Source organism: Mustela nivalis (genome assembly GCF_964662115.1).
Source record: "Mustela nivalis genome assembly, chromosome: 6".
Classification (NCBI taxonomy): Eukaryota; Metazoa; Chordata; class Mammalia; order Carnivora; family Mustelidae; genus Mustela; species Mustela nivalis.
In genome coordinates this window covers 47,931,362-47,954,308 of record NC_139025.1, presented here as the reverse complement: position 1 = coordinate 47,954,308, position 22,947 = coordinate 47,931,362, and the positions used below count along the sequence as shown (strand labels likewise).

The window sequence follows — 22,947 nt, the reverse complement described above, 5'->3', positions numbered from 1 at the left end:
ATTTAGTTTCTTCTTTTTTTGGACCTTTTTTCTTAGAGATAAATTTTTAGAAGTCAGATTTGTTCTCAAGTTGTTTCACCAAGTGGTCTTTCCATCTACAAACGATGCCACAAATGATGCATGGATATTCCCACTTCTGGGATGCTTAACTGCTCTGTGTCCTGGATCACTGTTCTGGAGGCAAGGCCATTTAAATTGATATAAAAGAGTTTCCTTTAGTTCCTAAGTATTAGCTGAATTTGCATTGAAAGACTCCTGGGGAAACTCAGCTCCCCACATCTGTGCTGTGGCAGGGGAAGCACGGTGTTGGGACAGAAGCAGACCCAGGTGTGAGTCTTGGTTCTGTCTCTAGCCATCTGGGTGACCATGAACGAGTTACTTAAACCCTTAGGACTCCGTTTCTTTATCGCTAAAATGGGGATAATACCTACCTTTAGGGATTATTGTGAGGATTAAATAAAGTTATAGAAGTATCTTCACTGTACATTTTTGTCCCCTCTTCTTTGTCTGTCATTGAAATTCACTTCATTTAAAAGGACGTCATATTCTTTTTTTTTTAGTTTAATTTAATTTAATTTTCAGTATTCCAAAATGCATTATTTATGTACCACACCCAGTGCTCCATGCAATATGTGCCCTCCTTAATACCCACCAGCAGGTCCTCCTGACCCCCCACACCTCTCCCCTCCAAAACATTCAGTTTGTTTCTCAGAGTCCACAGTCTTTCATGGTTTGTCTCCCCCTCCAATTTCCCCCAAATTTCTCCTCTCCATCTTCCAATGTCCTCTGTGTTATTCCTTATGCACCACAAGTAAGTGAAACCATATGATAATTGACTCTCTCTGCTTGACTTATAGGATGTCATATTCTTGCCTCGTTCATCCACATGGAGCATGGCCATGGTTTCATCTAATCAAGCAATCTCTTTATTTTTGATTGACATTAACTCTTTATCTGTTCACATTTAATATAAATATCTTCCCATTATTTGACTGCCTCTACTACAACTCTGTAGACCTTCTGTTCTCAAGCGAATTCTTAAAATGGACATTTGCTTTGTACCAACTTCAATACTTTCATCTAACGTCATCTTCCAACAGTCCTGAAGGAGCTGAAGGAGCTACTATTCTTTTTCGCTTTTCAGAATACTGTTTACCTCTTCAGATGTTAAGTGGCTCAAGGTCACAGAGCCAGGGCAGAGCCAGGGTGTGTCCAGGCTGTCTGACCTGCTCTGGCCGCCCCCACCCCACCCCCACTCCCCGCCGCCCCGCCTCCCTTTTTTCCCTTTGAGTCTGACCTTCTCACATTTGAGGTCAAACAGCAGATTTCATCTATTCCCTGCCTAGGAAACCAGCGCAATGAGGATTATGGAAGTGTTGAGGAGGTTATACCCCCTTTTCAGTTTACACCTTCTCATCACAATGATAACCTCTCCTTTATCATCTAGATGCTGAGCGATGGTGGCTTTCACGTCCTATCTGTGGACTACAGAGGTGTGTGTGAAGAACAGTATATAAAGACTTTTCAATAAGCCGGGGGGCTTTTGATAGCCCTCCTTTTGGAGGTAGTGATACTTGTGCTCGCTTTTCCTTACCACCAGGGTACGGGGATTCCACGGGTGAGCCCACAGAGGAGGGGCTGACCACGGATGCTGTTTGTGTTTACGAGTGGACCAAGGCGAGAAGTGGTACCACACCTGTGTGTCTCTGGGGCCACTCTCTGGGTACAGGGTAAGTGGGGTCTGAAGATGGCTTTTTTTGGGGGGGGGATAGTCCTTGGGGCTTTGGTGTCATCAGAGGCAGCGATGAGTCGAGGAGGGAACACTGAGCTGGGAGGTGGAGCTCTGGTTTCTCTCACATCCCACATGTGGCTAGAGACATTGCCATCTCAGCGTGCCTGTTTGTAATGCAGGGGACGGTGTAGCTCTGTGGTTATCTAGGACACTGAAGCCTGTTCCAGAACTCTCTCTGAGAGTATTAAAGGAAAGGATTCCTAATTTAGGGCCAGTGGAACCCCCTGAAGTTGTATGTATGTTCCTACCACAGGGTCCAGAACTTTCATTAGATGCTTATATCAGATGTTACCTGACCGTTAAGTCCTTGCTTCACATCTGTACTAATTTTCCTTGCTTTACAGAGTTGCAACAAATGCTGCAAAAGTACTAGAAGAGAAAGGTACTCTACAATGCTTCCATGTATCACGTCTTGGCTTGGGGTGGGGAAGAAAAGGTAGCCTACGGACTGTTGTGCGCACTCGGAACACAGAGATACCTAGAGCACCCTGACCTTAGACAATCTCTGATTGTGTAATAAACCTTCTTTTTTCTATTTAATATAAAACAATAGTTGCCTTTCAAGGTCATGAAACACTCAGGAAGAGTTAAAATCTCCCTTGAAAAACCCTTCTTGTGAAGTAAATGTTCCTGTGGAGTGACTTGGATCATGGGAGAGGAAAACGCCCTTTATGAAGTCACAAGCAGGACTTGCTTTCTGCAGCTTGTCTTTCGTGACATGTATGTCAGCCTTTCCCAGTGTTCTGAGCTCGGCCTGTCTCAGATTCCCTAGGGGTGCTTGTTCTAAATGCTGGTTTCCTGGACCCTAGCTGTTTCCATGAGTTAGAATCTCTGTGAACAGGACAAGGTGATTTCATCAAAATCAAAAGCTTGTCATCTCTTGCTTTGTTTCTTAGGCTTGTCAATACTGGTCAGGCTGAGTTATGTGAACATTTAAAGCAAGTCACCTGCTATCCACAGTCTTAATTAATTATGGAAATAAAGCAGACATTATTTCCTGCTCCTTTAAGCACTCATAGCTCTCTGTGGACACTTCCTGCACAGTGTTGACAATGTTGTATTATCTGACCTAAATTCCCATATAAATGAATACTTCACTTCTTGGAGGATAATGCAATTCCATTTACATCCCTGACTTTGAACTCTTGCTATCCTGTATTTTACTTTTCTCTATAATACGCACTCCATAAAATGTTATTGCTCTTACCTTATAAAGTCAATATCTAGATTTACCCTTTTCTTTGCTTTTTATTACTTCTCGCATTTCTGGGCTTCCACTGGGGATTTTTGTTCTGCCTATCTATCTGTGGTGAAGAATTCCCTCAGCTTTGGTCTGAAAATATCTTTTGTCTTCATTTTTGAAAGATATTTTCATCGGGCATAGAATTCTTCGTTGGCAGTTACTTTATTTCAACACTTTGAAGATGTTGTCCGTTTGGTTCTGGCTTTCAGTGTTCCGTTGGGAAGTCAGCTTCCAGTCGTGCTGCTGCTCCTTTGAAGATAATTACTTTTTCTTCAGGCTATTTTTGAGGTTTTCTTTTTGCTTTGTTTTTCAGCATTTTTACTTTGATTTTCCTACATGTGGGTTTGTTAGCAGTTATCCCGCTTGGGGTTCATAGCACTGTAATAACTCTGGCTTGATATTTACCCATCTTGGAAAATTGGTCATTTATCTTCAAATATTGTGTCTACCCCATTCTTCATCTTCTCTCCCCCAGGACTATAATTATATGTATCTTTTTAGATCTGTTCCCATGTCCTGTATGTTTCCAATATTCTTTTTTGGGTTTTCCAGACATTTTTCTCCTTGTGCTTTAGTTTAAAATTTTTCTTGTGACATATTATATCGTTCACTATGTAATATCAAATTTTAAAAAAATACTTTATGATTTTACACTTGCTTATTTACAAGTTAAAGTCCGTATAGGATAATAGCAATATCTAGATCCTTTGATCTATTTCCATTATTTGTTTTTTGTTTTGTTTTTATAATTTTGGCCTCTTTATTTTATTTTTGTATGTCTAGTTTTTTTTTTAAAGATTTTATTTATTTATTTATTTGACAGAGAGAGAGAAAGAGAGAGAGAAAGCACACAAATAAGGGGAGTGACAGGCTGAGGGAGAAGCAGGCTCCCCATGGAGGAAGGGGCCTAACATGGGGCTCCATCCCAGGACCCTGGGATCATGACCTGAGTGGAAGGCAGACAATTAACTGACTGAGCCACCCAGGTGCCCCTCTCTAGTTATTTTTTATTAAATGCTAGATATTGTTTATGGAAATTATAGAGATAATTTGAGGGCCTAGGGATAATATTATCTTTTTCCAGACAAAATTTACTTTTTTCCTGAAAAGCCGTTAAAATAGGGGGAAGATCATCTTAATCCTATCAGAAATTAAGCTGATTTGAAGCTGGGCTTTAGTCTCTAAGAGGTCTGGTCCAGTTTTAGTTCATCATTACTCTCAGGGTGTAGTCCTTTGAAATCACCAAAAGCTTGAGAAATTTATTAGAGTCCTCCTTCTTGTCAGCTTCCAAACTCTAATTTTTGTCTTTTGGTCCTGTGGGACTGCTGAAATTCTGTCTAGTTCTAAGCCTCTAAGAGCAACCACTACTGTTGCTTTCAAAGTTTCAACTGCTTTGACGGGGAAAAACATCTCAAACTCTCACGGATTTTTTTTTTCTTTTGGTGTTGGCTCTCAAAATCTCATTGATTTAATAGCCTTCAGATGCCTTCAAACATATACATATACATACAGTAATCTTCTCTTAGTCCTGGGGGATATGTTCCAAGACCTACAGTGGATGCCTGAAACCACAGATAATACCAAGCCCTATATGTACAGTGTTTTTCCTATATGTGTATACCTATGATAAAGTTTAATTTATCAAGTAGGCACAGTAAGAGATTAATAACAACATACTAAAATAGAACGATTATAAAAATATACTACAAAAGAAGTTATGCGACTGGGGTCTCTCCTAATATAACTTATTGTACTGTACTCATTGTTCTTGTGATGATGTGTCATGATAAAATGCCTCCTTGATGAGATGAAGTGAGGTGAATGATGTAGGCATTAGATGTAGTGTTAGGTTACTACTGATCTTCTGACAGTATGACAGAAACAGGATTATCTGCTTCTGGACTTCTCTTGATTGCAGATAACTGAAACTGTGGATAAAGGGGGACACCTGTGTACATATACGGATACATATCCCCATCTGACACACCTTTTCTAATTGTTCTTAGAGGAGTGTTGAGCAAAACAACCTAGTCAGCCTCTGGTACATTCCTAACCATGGGCTGCAGAATGCTCTTCCTTCCTATAGTACTTTGCTTTCTTAAATTATCCAAGTCATGAAAACCTGGCTGTGTCCTAGAAGGTAGTGATTTTCAACTATCATGTACATAGAAATCTCTTGGGGTGGGGGTGCCCACTTGAAAACACACATTCTCACTCCCCTTCCTGAGATTCTGAATGATTCAAGTCTAGTGTGGAGTCCAGGAATTTGCATTATTAACAAGCTTCACAAATAACTTTGGTTCAGGTAGTTCATGTATAGGACCTTGAGGACTCCTTGTTTAGAAAAGGTAGTATTTAAATATGATCGGATAGTTATTTCTTTTTTATTATTTTCAAGGATTCCCAGTTGATGCTCTTATACTGGAGGCTCCATTTACCAACATATGGGTTGCAAGTATTAATTATCCCTTGTTAAAGGTGAGTCTCTGAACCGTCTTCACAAGACGTGAACGTGTAGGCGATTTTCACACACTTACGTTTATTAACCATTTTCTTTTCTTAACTAGTATTATATATTTCTAAGTTATTTTTTACCTGAGACAGGTTTTTAGCCAGCTGCTATTGAAGGAGGGCACAATGGCTTTTGGATTTTGTAGTTCTTCTATTTCTTCTAATAGGTTGAGATAATGGCTTATTAAGAGCCAAAGCTTTTTCCCCTCCTCTTCATTTAACTCTGCCTTTTATCATGTAGTTTTTAAATAGACTTGACTTAGGTTAGTTCATTATTTTTCCCTTTTAAAGTGAAAATATGCCTCTCCTATATAATTTTTAGCTCTATGATTGTCAGCCATATATTTATCATTATTTTATGATTTAAAAAAAGTCTTTAGAGAATTCAAGGAAGCTGCCAAGTGGTTTTACACAGTAGCCCAGGTAGAGAAGACAATCTTTCCAAGAAGATAAAGTTTAAAGAACTAGGCAACAAGATCTAGTTTTTTTAAAATCTGTTGTGCAGATTATCCTAATTTCATCCCATGCCTGATGCTCAACTGCTTATAGACATACCGCCTTATAAATGTTAGTCAATGAGCCAGAGAAAGAGAGAGAGAGAGAGGATTCTCAGAGGGAATACATGACCCCAAATTTTTGAACTTTGATAATGTTAGGAGGCATTTTAAGGGTACTTTAATACAGCTGCCTACTTTTGGAAACTTTTTTGTAATAAATCAGCATAGAACTTTCTGAATTTGCTTAACTATTTCAGGAGAAGGTAGCTCATTACTTCCTGGGACAGCTAATTTACAGACCACATCTTCTTGAAAAATGCCTGTATTAAAAGCTCCATCTCGATACAGAAATCCCCTCTATAATAAAAAATACTGAATGCAGAGTAATTTGAGATAATGAAACACTTTCAATTGGTTTTAGGCAATTAAGTATACATTTTAAGGTAACCACTAATTGAGCACCTATTATTATATTCTAAGTAATTACTTATAAATTCATTAATTTGTACGGATAAATCAGATACAATCCATGTATTTTGCTTCTTTTTTGAAATTCTAATTTTGAAATGAAACATGATAGGAAAATACATGATTTAACCAATAATTATGAACTGCACATCCATGTAACTAACATTTTAAGTCCAGAAGTTAGCAACACTAGCCCCTCCAGAAGTCTCCTGTAAGTCACTTCCTAATCCAATTAGCCTCCCCTTAGATGTAATCCTTAGACTGAGTTCAATGGTAAACATATCCATGCTTTCCTTTATAGTGTTACCATCTGCATGTACATCTCTAAGCAATATAATTTTGTTTTTGAACTTTATATAATTAGTAGAATTATAGAGGATGTATTCTATGTTTTTCAGTCAACATATATTTGTGGGATTTTACCCAAGAGGTATAGTTGTAGTTTGATTGCTTTCATTGCTATATAATATTTTATTATATAAATATACAATTTATTGACTTATTGTTTATGGACATTTGAGTTGCTTTCTACTTGAGGTAATTAACAACACTGCTGTTATGAATGTTCTTGAACATGTATCCTGCAAACATGGTACATATTTCACTGGAGTATACCCTAGGAGTGGAATTGCTGGACAGTAAGATATGCATATGTTTAGCTTTAGTAATTAGTGCCAACCAGTTTTCCAAAGTGACTCAGCCACTTTATTCTCCCTCCTGTTGTATATGAGAGTTCCAATTGCTTCACATCCTTGTCCTAGTATGGATATCTCATTGATTAATGAAGCTGGGATTTTTTTTTCATGTTTATTAGTCATTTAGGTATCTCTTGTGAGATATTTGTTCATGCTCATTTTTAAATTGTCTTTTTTGTTGTAGTTTTTCATAGGATAAGTCATTAGAAAACTATTTGTATTGCCAATATATTCTCTTACTTTGCCTTTTCACTCCCTTAATGTTATCTTATGATGAAGAGATATTCCTAAATTTAATGTGGACCAGTTTATCAATTATCAAAATGCAGTTAATATTTTTAAGAAAAGTGTCCTGTTCAATAAAACTGTGGATACCAAAGATTATGGAGATACCCTTCTATGCTCTCTTGTAGAAAGTCCGTTTTACTTTTTATATTTAGAACTATAATCTACAAGTATGGGTTTTTGTATGTAGGGGGTAGAAGTCCATATGGATATCCAGTTTAGTAACATTTACTAAACAAACCTTCTCTACCAATTCTGCAGTGCCAATGTTTGAATATATCAGGGCTTAATATATATGGGTTTGTTAGTAGATTCCTATTTCTTCCCCTTATCTATCTGTCTATTCTCATATGAATGCTGCATCTCCTAATTAGCATAGTTTTTTGGTTTTTTTTTGTTTTTTTTTTTTTTTTTTTTTAAAGAGAGAGAGTGAATGGAGGGAGGGACAGAGAGAGCGGGAGGGAGAGAGAGAAAGAATCCCAAGCAGTTTCCATACCCAGTGTGGAGCCCAAAGCATGGTTTGATCTCAAGACCCAGAGATCAAGACCTGAGCTGAAATCAAGAGTTGGACGCTCAACCAACTGAGCCACCCAGGAGTCCCTGATTACTGTAGCTTTATGTTTTTATTATCTGTCTATGTAAGTTTTTCAGCTTTGTTCTTCTTATTCAAGATATGTCTTGACTATTCTTTGTCCTTTGCATTTTGATGTATATTTTGGTATATACTCACCAATTTCTATAAAAAGCTTCCCAGGGTTTTGATTAGAATTGCATTAGGTCTATATATAATTTGGAGGAAAATGATGCCTTTTTAATATTGAATCTTCTAATTTAGGAACATCATATTTATAAGTTTATTTTGATTGGTTGATTGAGGTTTTCTTAATTTTAGTTTTAGGTCAGGTTCTCCTATAAACAGAGCCCACGACAGGGATTTGATGTTCATGATTTATTGAGAGAGTGGTCTAAAGGCAAAACCTGCAAGATCATTTGAATGACGGTTATAGGATAAGGGATGGGGAAAGAGCAGAAAGGTGCCTGGATGGCTCAGTCGGTTAAGCATCTGCCTTTGGCTCAGATCACGATCTCAGAATGCTAAGCCTGGAGTCGGTCTGCTTCTCCCTATCTCTCTGCCTGCTGCTTCCCCTGCTTGTGCTCTCTCTCTGTGTCAAATAATTAAATAAAATCTTGAAAAAAAAAAAAAAAGAAAGGGAAAGAAAAAGAAAGAGCTGGACAAGATGTGACTTCAAGTAAAGTGTAGCTTTGGCCTGATCCACCTGGGACTCCAAGCTTTGAGTCAACTATAGGGGGATGCTGGTTGTTTCTGCTGTCTGCAGGGTTACACAATAATTGGGGTGTGTGTGTGTGACATAACCTTGGGGGCAATGGCTTCTGTTATCCAAGGCTAAGGAGAAGGGGGACAGCCAACATTTACAGCAAGAATTAGTTTTATTACTCTCTTCAAAGAACCAACTCAGACTTTGTTGATTATCTATATTGAATGCCTTCTGTTTTATTAATTTCTGGTCTTACCTTTTTTATTCCCGTTCTTCTATTTTCTTAGATTCAATTTATTATTTAAAAAATTTCTAGAGATGGTACTTGGGTAATTTATTTTCAGTATTTCCTCTTTTCTAATTTATGCTTGAAGCCATATTCTACCGAAGCCACTCTTGAGATGGATCCCACAAGTTTTCAAGTGCATTCCAATTATCATTTAGTTCAAAATATTTTATAATATTATGACTTCTTTGACCTATGGGTTATTTAGATATGTATTTTATAATTTTTATACATTTGAGGATTTGATGTTTGCTATTGACTTCTAGCTTAATTCTGCCATGATCTGAGATTTCTCTCTGTATGATTTCAGTTTTTGAAATTTGTTCAAACTTGCTTTATGTCCCAACATATGGTCAATTTTGGCATATGTTCCATATGCTTGGCAAGAATATGTTCTGTTTTTGGTGCAGTGTTCTTTATGTATCAGTTAGGTAAAGATTACTAACCATGCCATTCAATTTTTCTGTATTTGCCCTGATTTTATTTTATTTTTTTTTAAAGATTTTATTTATTTATTTGACACAGAGAGATCACAAGCAGGCAAAGAGGCAGGCAAGGAGAGAAGGGGAAGCAGGCTTCCTGCTGAGGAGAGAGCCCAATGCGGGCCTCGAACCCAGGACTCTGAGATCATGACCTGAGCTGAAGGCAGAGGCTTGATCCACTGAGCCACCCAGGCGCCCATGCCCTGATTTTTTGACTGGTTGTTTTATCGGTTACTTGGGGCAGATTATTGAAATATCTTGCCATGATTGAGTTTATTTCTACTCCAGTTCTGTCAATTTTTGCTTTAGCTTTTTTGAGCATATGTTATACATATGTAGAGCATACACTGAGTAAGAATGTAATTTTATATCTTCCACATGAATTGATCCTTTTTTATTATGAAATATCCTTTTTGATTAGTAATGCTTCTTGATTTAAAGTCAGCATTGTGTCTAATATATCTTTGTTTTGAATAGTGTTTGCATAATATATAATTTCTATCCTTTGACTTTAAATTTTTCTGAATTCTTGTATTTAATGCATATCTCTTGTCAGCAGTATGTAGGAGGGTTTTGTTTCCTTTTCAAACAAGCTTTGTTTGTTAATTGTAGTAGTCTATTTAACTTAGTGAAATTAGGATATATTTAGGTTTAAATCTACTTTCTTACTATGTTCTTTTCTATTTGTGCCATCTTTTTTCTATTTGTGTTTTTCGGTCTCTACTTTTTGCTTTCTCCTGACTTGCCAGCTGTGTCTTAAGGAGAAGAGTGGTGTTGACTGTCCATTTTACCTCTCTGAGATTCCCTCCTCTCTGGGATGACCAGACCACTCAAGATGCCTTGGCAGTTCTCTGACACCTTCACAGAAAGGTTTTTAAAATATTTTTTAGCTTTTCTAGTGTCTTCGGCAAAAGGTTTGGTTTGTAATGGTTCTTCTATTATTAGAAATGGGGAATCTTCCAATATTTTTAATTTGAAATTTACTTTAAAATGTCATGATAGGGGTGCCTGGGTGGCTCAGTGGGTTAAAGCCTCTGCCTTCGGCTCAGGTCATGATCCCAGGGTCCTGGGATTGAGCCCCGCATTGGGCTCTCTGCTCAGCAGGGAGCTTGCTTCCTCCTCTCTCTGCCTGCCTCTCTGCCTACTTGTGATCTGTCAAATGGATGAATAAAATCTTTTAAAAAATAAATAAATAAAATGTCCTGATATTTCAGTTTAATACCCTTATGGTTTAGAGGTAGAGGAGTTCTATAGTATCATGTTGTCTTAAAGAACCATAGCTCTGGCGTCTGACTCCCTGGGTTGGTTTCCAGGGCTGCCACTTAACAGCTGTATAGCCTTGGATTAATTGCTTTTAATGTTCTAATCTCCTCATTTATAAAATGGGGGTAATAATAATCTATTCCAGATGACTGTGAAAATAAATTTGTATATGAAAAGAATCTATAATAATGCCTGGGACAGAGTAAGCACTGAATAGCCATTAACTCTTTTTATGATCAGTGGAATGCCATAACTCTGAATATTCCTGTTAAATAAGAAAGTGTAGGTGGTGTGAGACATACAAATACAGTAAAAGGCATAGGTCCTTACTCTCAAGAAGCTTCCTGTCTAGTTGAGGAAGTAGGAAATTAATGGTGGATGTAAAGTAATGGCAGAGGTTTCCATAAGTCACTTTGGAATCAATTCATTACTCAAAATAGGAAGGCAGCATGACACAGTGGGAAAAAAAGCATGAGCTATGGAGCCAGATAGATTTGGGTTCAAATTTGGTTTTTGCCACTAACCAATTATGACCTTGGTAAGTTATTTTCCTTCTCTGAGTTTTCCCATCTTCAAATAATGGGGATGATACTGCCTACTGCCTAAGGTTGTTCCGAAGTTTAAATTAAGTGAGATAATCATTGCAAAGTACCCAGCTCCTAGCGGGGACTCAACAAATGTGTTCCCTTTTCCCACTTTTTCCATTGCTAAGTAGACTAAGGTAGGTGTTAGGGTGGGATGCAGAACAGTCATTTCAGGGTAGGAAGAGTTCAGGGAAGAGAAGGGCTTTGTGTGCAGGTACAGTCAGTGAAGACTTACAGAGAGATAGGATCTAAGCTCTTTTCTTGAAAGTAAGGGAGAGCAGTTAGGAAACACAGAGAGGAGGGCAGAGTGTGACCCAAGGCACATGGCTGGAGTGGGGAAGCTATGTGCTATAAAATACCTGAGTCCTATAAGGCTTCCATGAAAGATCTTGAACACTTGTCATCCTTTTCAATCCTCATAACAAGTCTGAGTTTGGCATCATTGCCTCCACTTAGAGCGGAGGGAAATGCGGCTCTGAGGCTTGCCCAACTGTTATATGTCCCATAAGAGGAGGAAACAGGACTCAATCCTACATCTTCTAACTCGAGGCGGATGGATTGGAGGTGTGCAGCCTTTGGAATGAAAGACTGTGGCCAGATGTGGATGGGCTTGCTGCCAGGATGGGAGTTTCTTACTTTGTTTTTAGGAAGCTTATGTGATACTACCAAAGCTTTGTGACAACACATTTCCCATACTAGTCTTTTAAGAATATTTACTTAGCAGCATTCCAGAAGAGAGAGGAGGCAGGAAGACCAATGAGGAGCCCATTGATGTGGTCTGGGCTAGAGGGGATGGGATGACCTCTGAGTCTCAAGGAGCACCGCTGGCTGATGAGGAAGGGGTCGGGGGGTAGATTGACTTGGGCTTGCTTTCTTCTTATTCCTTTGGAATTTGAGATGAACTGCGGAAGGGCTTCTCTTATTGAATTTTCCTCAGAGAAGTCCTAATTCCAGGAGTGTTAGAATCAGGAGACAAAGACAAAAGAAACAAAACAAGAAATCTTGCCCTTAGTTATGGATAAGAGAAGGAGAAAGGAAAAGGGGCAGGACAGGCAGTGTTAGGATCTCCAGACGGCACCTGAATGCAAATCATTTGCCATGAGACCATGCAAAAAATGCAAGCCAGACACATTCCCATGAAAATGTGGAAGCTCCTGGAAATAGCAGGCCTAGGCCAAAACTGTGAAACGGATATTCATCTTTATTGGACCCAGCTTCCCTGTTCTGTGCTAATTTCCTTACAAGGACACCAACTACTTTTTAAAAGCAGGAAAACAAATGTTTAAAGCTCATTATATTTAGAAAGATGCTATTCTCTGTATTACTACAGTTCACAGTAGAAGGCTACAACAGATGATGTATTAGAGCAGCTGACTCTCTTTCTCCCTATGATAAAGGGCAATGATTCGCAAAATCTAAAAATTCCTTCCACAATGAGCAGAATTCTTTTCTTTTTAAACTGGCCCCAGCCTACCTGTGCTGTACTTAGTTCCTTCCTTCAGCAATGTCCCATCATAGACATAGCACCTTCCTCCCCACGCCCCCTTCAGGCACAATGGAGGAAGACATGTAATACTTTTCTGGTCTTTTCTCTTGGCACATCTATTCCAAGGAATAAAATCTGAATGAAATTCAAGTCACACTACGGTGAACATGACAGAGAATAGCTTACTGTGTATGCCAGGGATATGGGCCCAGTAGATTCAGTCCATCTGCAACAAGTCTTTATTCTAAAGTGTCCGTTAGGTTCCAGAAATTTCCCAGGTTCTAGGAATACCACAGGGAATAAAAAAAGTTGTGGCCTGACTTCCTGTGAAGTGTATGTACTTACTGTAGGGAAGTCAGGTAGGAGACAAATACACAACAAGCTGATTTTCAGGACGAGAAGTGCTGTGACAGGGGGTGACTGGTGGGTGGATGGGGGGTTGGTAGGGAAAGTTTCTCTGAAGAAACTATTGTCTGAGCTGAGCCTTGCTTGACAAGAGGCTGTCATGGGAAAATCTAGGTCTTGAGCTGAGGGAAAGGAGAGACATGGGCCCTGAGGTAGATTCCATCCTGTGTGGTAGATTCCAGATGTGTTCCAGGAGAAGGCAGCATGGCCCCAGGGTGGATAGGAGTGGGCTGAGTGAGAGGACAGACAGGTGACAGCCAGATTCTGTGGGCCCCAGAGCCCAAGGTGATGCAAAAAGTTAGAAAGAAGAAACAAATCATGCATAATCCCCACCATCCACAAACAATCACTGTTAACATTGTGTTTTTGCTTCCCGTGTTTCTTTAAAATACAAATAGCACCATTAACTCTATCTTCACATTTGTAAAAGAGCGGTGATAGATGCATAACCTAAAAATTGCTTCTACAGTGAACATAATTAACTAGTCTAGTTACTGAAGAGAGTATTCTGATTAGTCAAAAATTCTCATGCCAAACTATGGAAAGAGTCCAAATGTCCATCAGCTGATGAGTAGATGAAGAAGTGGTGGTTGTGTGTGTATATCTGAATAATATTCCACTGTATGTATATATATGTGTGTATATATACATATATATATATACACACATACACACATATATACCCCTCTCCTTTCTTCCTTTTTGTATTTTCCAATTTCCCTACAATGACATGAGTTACTTTCAAAATCATGAGGTTTTTTAAAAAAGTTGATTATATGTAGGAATTTGCTACTTTTACATTAGTATATGTTTTCATGTAGGAAAACATAACAAATGACAGAGATATAGGTCATGCTTTAATTTTTTTTCTTTTTAAAAAACAGATTTACCGGAAACTTCCAGGATTTTTACGCACGCTTATGGATGCCCTGAGAAAAGACAAAATAGTCTTCCCTAATGATGAAAAGTAAGCTAATGATGAAAAGATGTCCATTTTTACTATATTTAGGGGATTCTGGGGGGTAACTATCATGTAACTTACTGAATGTGTAGATAAGAATTCTTAGATGGGCACTAAACTTTGAGGTAACGTGTCCACAGATTTTTAGTTTTTGATATTTTCCTCATGTCTAACTTGATGACTTATGAAGTCGATACTTTTTCTTAAGTCATAAAGGGGGTTGTAGATTTAGAGTCTACAGGACCCTTTAAAAGTGCTCTGAGAGGGTCTAGTCTAATGTCCCTTGGGGGATCCCTGACTTCTAGGCCTTGTTCCCCATGTAACCAAAACCCACTCACCATTCAGCCTTTTGACCCAACAGCAAGTCCAATGATCAGAATTTGGCAAGTTAGCCCCTCACAGCTGATTTTAAGAGTGCCTCCAAATGGGCGGTTGTTATCAGTACTTTATGTAGACACACTTGAAGGATCTAAACTTCTCAGGAGTAACAGTGAGTCACTGTGACAGGACAGATGCATATCAGAATTTGGGAAGTTTTGTTTGAGCAAGTTAAAATGAAGAACAAGTCTTCTTCGTGTCATAGCCTTTCTGAATTACCAGACTAGGAGGTTGACGAGGAAGCTGATTAATCCTGTTAATCGTGTGTCCATCTGTACATTTATAGGGAAAAGTAAATGCATTGCTACAAAGAGTTCTCTTTAGTCCTATGGTAGTTCTTGCTATTTTTGAGTTTTGAGTTGTTTCATTTCTTTGATCTAATCTTTTAGTTAAAATATGCCAAATATTATGAAATAAGGTAGAATAAGGAAAAAGATGAGGTTCTTTTAACTGTACAAATTGAGTGTTTTTAGTATTTTTCTTCTTATTAAAAAAATCATACAGAAATAAATTAATTAAATACCTAATTAAATTATGTGAGTCAACAAGAGAGAGATAATCTTGCCTGGAAGAAAAAAACAGTTACTATATGAAGTTTATTACGTATGAAGTTGTCATTCCTGGGAGGAGAAGAAAGAGAGATCTTATACTTTGAGGCAAATTTCATGTTTTACTAAAGCTTTAACTTAGAAGAAGAGAAATCCCAACCTATAATTCTTTAACTGAATGCTTTTCTCCTACTTGTGCCTAGTGTTAAATTCCTGTCTTCTCCCCTTCTCATCATACATGGTGAGGATGACAAGACGGTGCCTTTGGAGTTTGGAAAGAAGGTAAACGAAGAGCTCAGTGCTGCCTGAAACATACCATATGTGTTGCACCATTTTCTCATTTAGCCAGACTTTGAGATTAGATCCCACAGGAGGGTCTCTGACATTATAAGGGATTCTGTATGCCCCTCAATGGCCATGCTTATGGTTTATATGTTCTGGCTCAGTGTGCTATGCTGCGGAGCTTGAAGGAGTGTTTGTGGTGGATCCTGGTTCCTGATCTGAACACATATGTGTGGATCTACAAGGGTAGAGAAAATCCCAGGCAGCTGCATCAACCTCCATGTAGTCTCTCCCATTGTGGCTCAAAAGTGGGATTCAGTTTCTTTTCTTTTAGACAAATAGAGTGGGTCTGTCGCAGTTCCTGTCCGCTTGCAGGGAGGGCGTTGGCAAGAGAAGGATGAGGTTCTGTCAGTGTTCCTTAGCTGTGCAGCTTTTAGTTCCTTAGCTGTAGAGGCAGCCAACACCGACAGTTGGGGAAGGGTGGTAGAAGAGTCCCTTATCTCTGACTTAATGGGACTAAGTCCCCAAGTTGGCTGTTTCTGTACCCTTTGAGGAAAATTAAACTGACCACCTTTGATGGACAGCCTTTGAGTCTCTATCTTTCTGTCCCATGCAGCTCTATGAAATTGCACACAACGCTTACCGGAACAAAGAGAGGGTCAAGATGGTGGTCTTTCCCCCTGGTTTCCAACACAACTTCCTCTGTAGAAGCCCCACACTACTAAACACTGTGAGGTAAGAGCTGATTTGCTGAATGCTAAATGATTTGCTAAATCCTTCTCTTAAAGGCAATTAGGGCTACTCTGGCTTTACTTAGACCAGGAAGTAGAGAAAGCATGTGAGCTGACCTAGGTCCTTTTTTTGCAGAGAGTTCCTGAGTCAGCAGTGGGCATGAGGTCTGAGAGTACCAGAAATCTGCAGTGAAGCCTTGGTCCAGACACCACCCACGATGCAGATTTTTGATGTAAAGTTGTACTGGGCTGCTTGGATGAGCTGAAGTCACTGACATTTCTACAAGTCACTTGCCATTTTAGGGAAAGCATGGATGTTGGGCGTTATTGAAAGTTCTCATTTAGCTTGTAGTCTACTTTGAGGAACAAACTGAAATCTCATTGTAGAGTATCAGAATTTGGTAAAATTTGGATCCCTTCTAAAAATGTGTGGTTACCAAACATCCTGGGGCTGTGAACAAGGTGGTCTTTAGTTGGGACTTAACAGGGTAAGAATGGTGCTGTAATGTAGTTAAGTAATTTGTGTTTTAGTTAATTTAAATGGCATTAAAAAGTTCCAATATCTTCTAGCTTTTTGAATAGCCCTGGAGAAAGTCCTAGCATGCCTCTCAATCTACCATCAAATAACAAGTTTTGGCACTCATGTAGCCCTTGTAAATTGATACTTTATTTTTAGCCCGAATACAGTCATACACTTGCCCTCCCAATTCCCAGAAATTCCTAACCAGATTATTAGCTAACAAAATAAAACAAAAATCAAAGAATGTTGTAAAAGAGTTTAAATCCAGTAAGAAGTTATTCTTTTTTTTCTCGAGACGTTTTACAACTTACTTTCCATTGTCTTTGTTCACCCCATTGCTAGATTCATTGGATAGGGAAATCTTGAGATCTGAAGGCTCCATGTTCCAGATGTCCCTGGCATATTCCTTAATTGTTCGGTCACTAGAGAATTTCCCTGCAGCAGCTATATTTTTGAGTACCATTGTGTTCCAGGCCTTTGGATTCTGTAAAGAACACATACATATGGCCTATGGCCTGAGCGCCCGCCCATCCAACTTTATGACGAACGCTAGGCCAAGCATATCCAAGCACATTTCATGGGGAAAAATGACAGGATACAGTTGTAGTGAGTCATAAATACACTTGTTTCACAGCTTAGAGCTAGAGAGGGTAGATCATGCTTTTTCTCCTTCTTAGAGTGTATTTCTCTTAAGAAGGAAAAAGAGTATTTTTCATTTTAAGAGAAACCATGGATGTAAATTCCCTAATTGGTAATTATTGCTATGGTTACAATATTTTGGCATGCAAGCCATATCCCCATGCTTTATTTTTTTAAATTTCACCTCCCTTTAAACAAGAGGGGAAGGAAGGGACTAATGTTCATTATCTGCTAGATGCTGTGTCAAGAGATTTAATCTGTGGCTTACATCATCGTGTGAAAAACACGACTCTAGAATGTTAGTTGTTGTTCAGGGGAACAATGTAATGGGACAGTTTATTGACCTACTTCTCCTTTCTTGTTCTTTCTGAAGGTAGACACCCCAGCTGATTTATACTGAATTCCAAATACTCTACTGGGGTTTCAAAACAGGATCAATTAAGGCCTTATCCTTGAAAAAAAATATTCTATCCAAATTTTATAATTATGTAAAGTAATATAAGAAGCTATTTATTTCATACCCTCATGATTTTTAAAAGAACTCTAAAAGTTTGTTAAAAATGACCAGAACATTGGTGCCTGGATGGTGCATCCAACTCTTGGTTTTGGCTCAGTCACAATCTCAGGGTTGTGAGATCAAGTCCTGCATCTGGCTCTGCACTCAGTTCGGAGTCTGCTTCAGCTTCTCTCCCCCTGTCCCTCTGCCTTACCCCCTCACCCCTACTCTCTCTCACTCAAAAAATTAAATAAATCTTAAAAAAAGAAAAATACCAGACCATCACTCAAAGCCATTAGCCATGTATTATGAAAATTTAAAAGAAAAACTGAAACTATGATTATGCCATAAGGTACTGTATCACAGAGTCTAAAATTCGTTTATTCAAACTTTGAAAACCTACTAAATAAGAAGAAAGTAAACCATTTAAATGGATAATGAATAGACTTCTCAACATGTTTCTAAGCATAACAATATGATAATTGTTATGAGTAAAAACTGCAATTAGCACTAATGAACAGGAAAGATTGAACCAAATCCTGGGCTTTGAGATGGGCATCTTTGGATTTGGGCCATAGATTTAGCAAAAGAGATCCATTGTACAAAACTGGCATTCACACTTGTCCTTGCCCTTGGTCATATTTTCCTTTCCTGCTTCCTTTATATTTCTTTTCCTCTGGAGCCATTCTACACACAAATACAAGTGGAGATCAAGAGGAAAGAGCTGGAGTTAACCGTTTTCTTTCCGTCTTTGAGTTCTGGGAGGCAGGTAGTCAGCCACTCAGCTTGACTCAAGTACTGCCCCTGCTGGCTGATGGCCACTAACTTTAATTTACTCTGGTCTATGCATTTTGGGGGGACTAGATATGGTTCTACCAGAACATAAGGTCTGAATATCCTGGACAGCAGCCTCACTTCTCTTTTTGGATTGGTTAATGGGGCCCTGTTATTTAGATTTAATAAAAGAAACAAAAATTTTAACCGTAGTAAACTGGCTTCATTTATGGTCTTGGCAGTGTACTCACCATGTACAGCTGGCTGACTTTTTCTTGACACTTGACATAGGCTTCATAGTCTGCAAAGACTTTAAACCTGTTTTTTTGTGATTAGAAGGAAAAAACAAAATAACAAAAAGCTTCATTAAAATATATGTGCTAAGATTCCACCTAGAATTATCTTTTGCTTTTTTAAGATTTATTTATTTGAGAGAGAGAGAGAGCATGCAAACATGAGCAGGGGGAGGGGGAAAAGGGGGAGGGAGGGGAAGGGAGAGAATACCAAGCAGACTCTAGGTTGAGCACAGAGCCTGATGTGAGGTTTGATCTCAGGACCCTAAGACTATGACTTGAACTAAAACCAAGAGTCGGATGCTTAACTGACTGAGCCATCCAAGTGCACCCTCCCCTTGACAAATTCTCTTTTGTGTAATGTCAGGCATGGCTGGTTTACCAAACTTACATTTCTATTCATTAGAGTTTTAACCAGCCTTCAACATTTATATGGTTCTTCCCACATGTAAGAATATCAACATATGGATGCACTTGAAAGCTGGGTGTACCAGGAAAGAGAAAAAGAATCCCAGATTTGTGGGTCTTATTCTTAAACCTTCCTAGTATAGTTAGTAGAGACTATCTGATTTTTCAAGTGTAGATTAGCTTCTCAAATCACAGACCTATGCTAATTACACAGAGGCACTGTAGTTGGTTTAGATGTTCTTATCCCCTTTTCATGGCCCAAATAGCACGATCTTCTTGTGGGAACTCACCTGTCATAATAAAATAGCATGTTGATTACATCTTTGAAGAGGTCAGGCTGCTGGGGAGAGAAGAAGCCATTGTCAATTTGGTCAATGGCCAGCTTCAGCTCTGGAAGTGCCTCGTAATATTCTTTTGCCTCATACCTGTGGGATGAGAGAGTGGGTGATAAGAAAAATGTTCCATTAGTGGGTGTGATTAACAATACACTAGACAGGTGACTTACAGGGAAAACGGCAGAGTAGGAAGACCCTAACCTCACTTTGTGCCACAGATACAGCTAGATAACACCCACATCAATGTAAATTACTGAGAAAACCATCTGTCCAGAGCTAAATCTGGAGAAGAAGTCACATTAAAGAAGGTGGGAAGGATAGAGATGTGGTTGGGAGTTAAATGAACCCATGGGACTGTGTGTAGGAAGGAGGGATGCTGCTGGCATAGAGACGGTAGAAAAACACCCTTACACTGGAGCCCACATGGGGCAGATGAATCCTCCTAACATCTGGCTTGAAAACCAGAGGGATTGAATTTTTTGAGTTCTTACAATCAGTGAGGCTTACCACCTGGGACTTAAAAAAAAATCAGCAGGCTTGGCTCTGAGAGAGGGGGGAGAGCAACAGGAAACGGAGTCCCTGGCCTTAAAGAGACAGCACAGCAAGCAACCCAGGCAGTTACAGTATAGAAGCCATAGTTTGAAATACACCGGGGGTATAGTGGAGGGAGATGTGTTTACTCATCTCAAAGCATATGCTGGATGGGCAGGGAACTTTAGGAGACCTCTTCAGGAACAAAGGAGCTGTGGGCCACTGTTTCCCTTCCCTGTCCCCCAGCTTAGCCATGTGGACACCTGTGGAAACAAATGCTAGGCCAACACTTGCTACTTAACTTGCTAACAGTGTGCCCGGGCCCCCAGGTCATCTGCAGATATGTCCCACCACCTCCAGGTCCCCTCCAGGTCCCCTCCCACAGCAGACCTGTGCAAACCTGGCTGACACTGCCCACCCTGCCCCTGTGTCCTCCTATGGTCCTGCCCCCTACAATGTGCTCTTAGCGGGAGTCCATCCAAAGTGGGGCCAGGAACCTAGCAGTGTGCTAGTAGCCGCAAAAGGGGGCACCACCACTCCAAAGTGACTCCTGCTCCATGGAGGGAGAGGGGAATATAACTACATGCAACAATCAGACTGCAGCCCCAGCAACGGGCCAGGGGGCAGACAGCTGGTCTGTCTACAAGCACTGCCCGCCAATACAAGCTTCTCAGGGCTTGGCATAGGGAGAGTGCCCTGCACTTTGTTGGGACTGCAGCTCTGGCAAATGCCTGTTCTGATTCCACTCAAGCCTGAGGCAGCCCCAGCCTGGCTCCTGCACAACACAAGAACCAAACTGTGCCCACAAAAGGCAAAGAGAACCACTGCAGACAACTGGATTGAAGGGGAAAAGGGGCTCAGCTACAATAGCAGAGTGCATGTGATATGCATAGAAGACACCCCTGAAGCACCAAGTTCTGGTGAACAGGGGACTCTGCACTCTAGGGCACTGCTGAACTCTTCTTCATGAGGCCATTACTTTTAAGAGCAGGAGATGTAGTGACTTTCTCAACACACAGAAAAAGACACAGAAAGTTAGGCAAAATGGGGGACAGAGGAAATGTCCCAAATGAAGGGACAGGACAAAATCAGAGCACGAGACCTAAACAAAATGGAGATAAGTAATGTAATATGTCTGATAGAGTTTTTACAGTAATGGTCTTAAGATACTCACAGGAATTGAGAAGAGTGCAGGACCTCAATGAGATCCTTAACAAAGGGAAAGAAAATATAAAAATGAACCAGAGATGGAGAACTTAATAACTGAAATTAAAAATACATTAGCTAGAATAAATAGATGAGAAGAAGTAGAAGACGGGATTAGCTATCTGGAGGACAGAGTACTGTAAAGTAATTGTGAACATGAGAGAGAAAAAAATAGTAAATGAAAATAGACATGGAATTCAGTGACACCATCAAGTGTAGTAACATTCATATTATAAGGATTCCAGAAGAAGACTAAGATAAGGGGGCAGAAATTTTATTTGAAGAAATAACAGCTGAAAACTTTCCAAATCTGGTCAAGGAAACAGAAATCCAGATCTAGGATTCACAGAGAGCCCCCAACAAGATCAATCCAAGGAGGTCTACCCCCAAACACACAGTAATTAAAATGGCAAAAAGTAGTGATAAAGAGAGAAATTTAAAAGCAGCAAGAGAAAAGAAAATAGTTATATACAAGGGAAACCCCATAAGGCTGTGAGCTGATTTACAGCAGAAACTCTGCAGTCTGGAAGAGAGTGGCATGATATATTCAAAGTGCTGAAAAAAAAAAAATTATTCAGAGAAGAAGGAGAGAGAAAGGGTTTTCCAGGCAAACAAAAGTTAAAGGAATTCGTGACCACTAAACCTATGGGAAATGTTAAGAAGGATTCTTTGAGTGGAAAGGAATGAACATAAGTAGGAGTAAGAAAAGTAGGAAGCACAAAAGCAATAAATACAATAAATAAGTACATCTATAAAAATCAGTCAAGGGGGTGCACCCGGATGGCTCAGTTGGTTACACATCTGCCTTTAGCTCAGATCATGATCCCAGGGTCCTGGGATTGAGCCCCATGTTGGGCTCCCTGCTCAGTGGAGAGCCAGCTTCTCCCCTACCACCTGCTCTCTCTGCCCCCTTTCCTCTGTTCATGCTCTTTCTCTCTCAAATAAATGAAATATTAAAAAAAAATCAGTCAAGGGATCTATAAAATCAAAGAATGTGAAATATGATACCACATACCTAAAATGTTGGTGGGGGGAGTAAAGAATAGGTTCAAACTTAAGCAGCTATCAACTTAATAGACACTGCTATATACATAAGATGTTAAGTAAAACCTAATGATAACCACAAATCAAAAACCAGTAATAGATATGCAAAAACAAACGTAAGAAGAAAACAGGAAAGGAACAAAGAAAAACTACAGAAACAACCATAAAACAAGTAGCAAAATGGCAATATGTACATACCTATCAATAATTATTCTGAATGTAAATGGACTAAACATTCAAATCAAAAGACATAGGGTGATGGAATGGATTAAAAAATAAGATATAAATAAATATATATAAATAATAATCTATACGCTCTCTACAAGATGCGTACTTTGGACATAAGGACACACATAGATTGAAAGTGAAGAGATGGAGGGGTGTCTGGGTGGTTAAGTTAATTAAGTGCTTGCCTTGGGCTTAGCTCATGATCTCAGGGTTCTGGGATCAACCCCAGCAACCAGCTCCCTTCTCAGTGGGGAATTGTTCCCTCTCCCTCTCCCCTCTCCCTGATGCCCCCTACCCAT

At 39.4% G+C, this 22,947-nt stretch overlaps 2 protein-coding genes and 1 long non-coding RNA gene across 5 annotated transcripts in view; 1 reads left to right on the top strand and 2 right to left on the bottom strand.

The window, feature by feature from the left end:
• Window positions 1–13,148, bottom strand: part of LOC309866989 — a 43,668-nt gene extending 30,520 nt beyond the window's left edge. Inside the window, exon 1 of the long non-coding RNA XR_014312905.1 lies at window positions 13,056–13,148. This is a non-coding gene — a long non-coding RNA (uncharacterized lncRNA). The remainder of the gene's footprint in view (window positions 1–13,055) is intronic.
• The window catches only part of ABHD12B (abhydrolase domain containing 12B), a 29,266-nt gene extending 12,175 nt beyond the window's left edge, over window positions 1–17,091 (top strand). For 2 of the 3 annotated variants that reach the window (XM_082735182.1, XM_082735180.1), the window contains 8 exons: window positions 1,448–1,493; window positions 1,601–1,730; window positions 2,137–2,174; window positions 5,434–5,513; window positions 14,159–14,241; window positions 15,365–15,443; window positions 16,060–16,178; window positions 16,311–17,091. In XM_082735182.1, the coding sequence (XP_082591308.1) occupies window positions 1,448–1,493; window positions 1,601–1,730; window positions 2,137–2,174; window positions 5,434–5,513; window positions 14,159–14,241; window positions 15,365–15,443; window positions 16,060–16,178; window positions 16,311–16,338 (603 nt within the window). In that variant the 3' untranslated portion in view covers window positions 16,339–17,091. The remainder of the gene's footprint in view (window positions 1–1,447; window positions 1,494–1,600; window positions 1,731–2,136; window positions 2,175–5,433; window positions 5,514–14,158; window positions 14,242–15,364; window positions 15,444–16,059; window positions 16,179–16,310) is intronic. The other variant, XM_082735181.1, reaches the window with a different exon arrangement.
• Window positions 16,822–22,947, bottom strand: part of PYGL (glycogen phosphorylase L) — a 40,916-nt gene continuing 34,790 nt past the window's right edge. The window contains exons 18-20 of the mRNA XM_082735146.1: window positions 19,595–19,729; window positions 18,855–18,921; window positions 16,822–17,178 (exon numbers count right to left, since the gene is read on the bottom strand). Coding sequence (XP_082591272.1) covers window positions 17,002–17,178; window positions 18,855–18,921; window positions 19,595–19,729 — 379 coding nt within the window. The 3' untranslated portion in view covers window positions 16,822–17,001. The remainder of the gene's footprint in view (window positions 17,179–18,854; window positions 18,922–19,594; window positions 19,730–22,947) is intronic.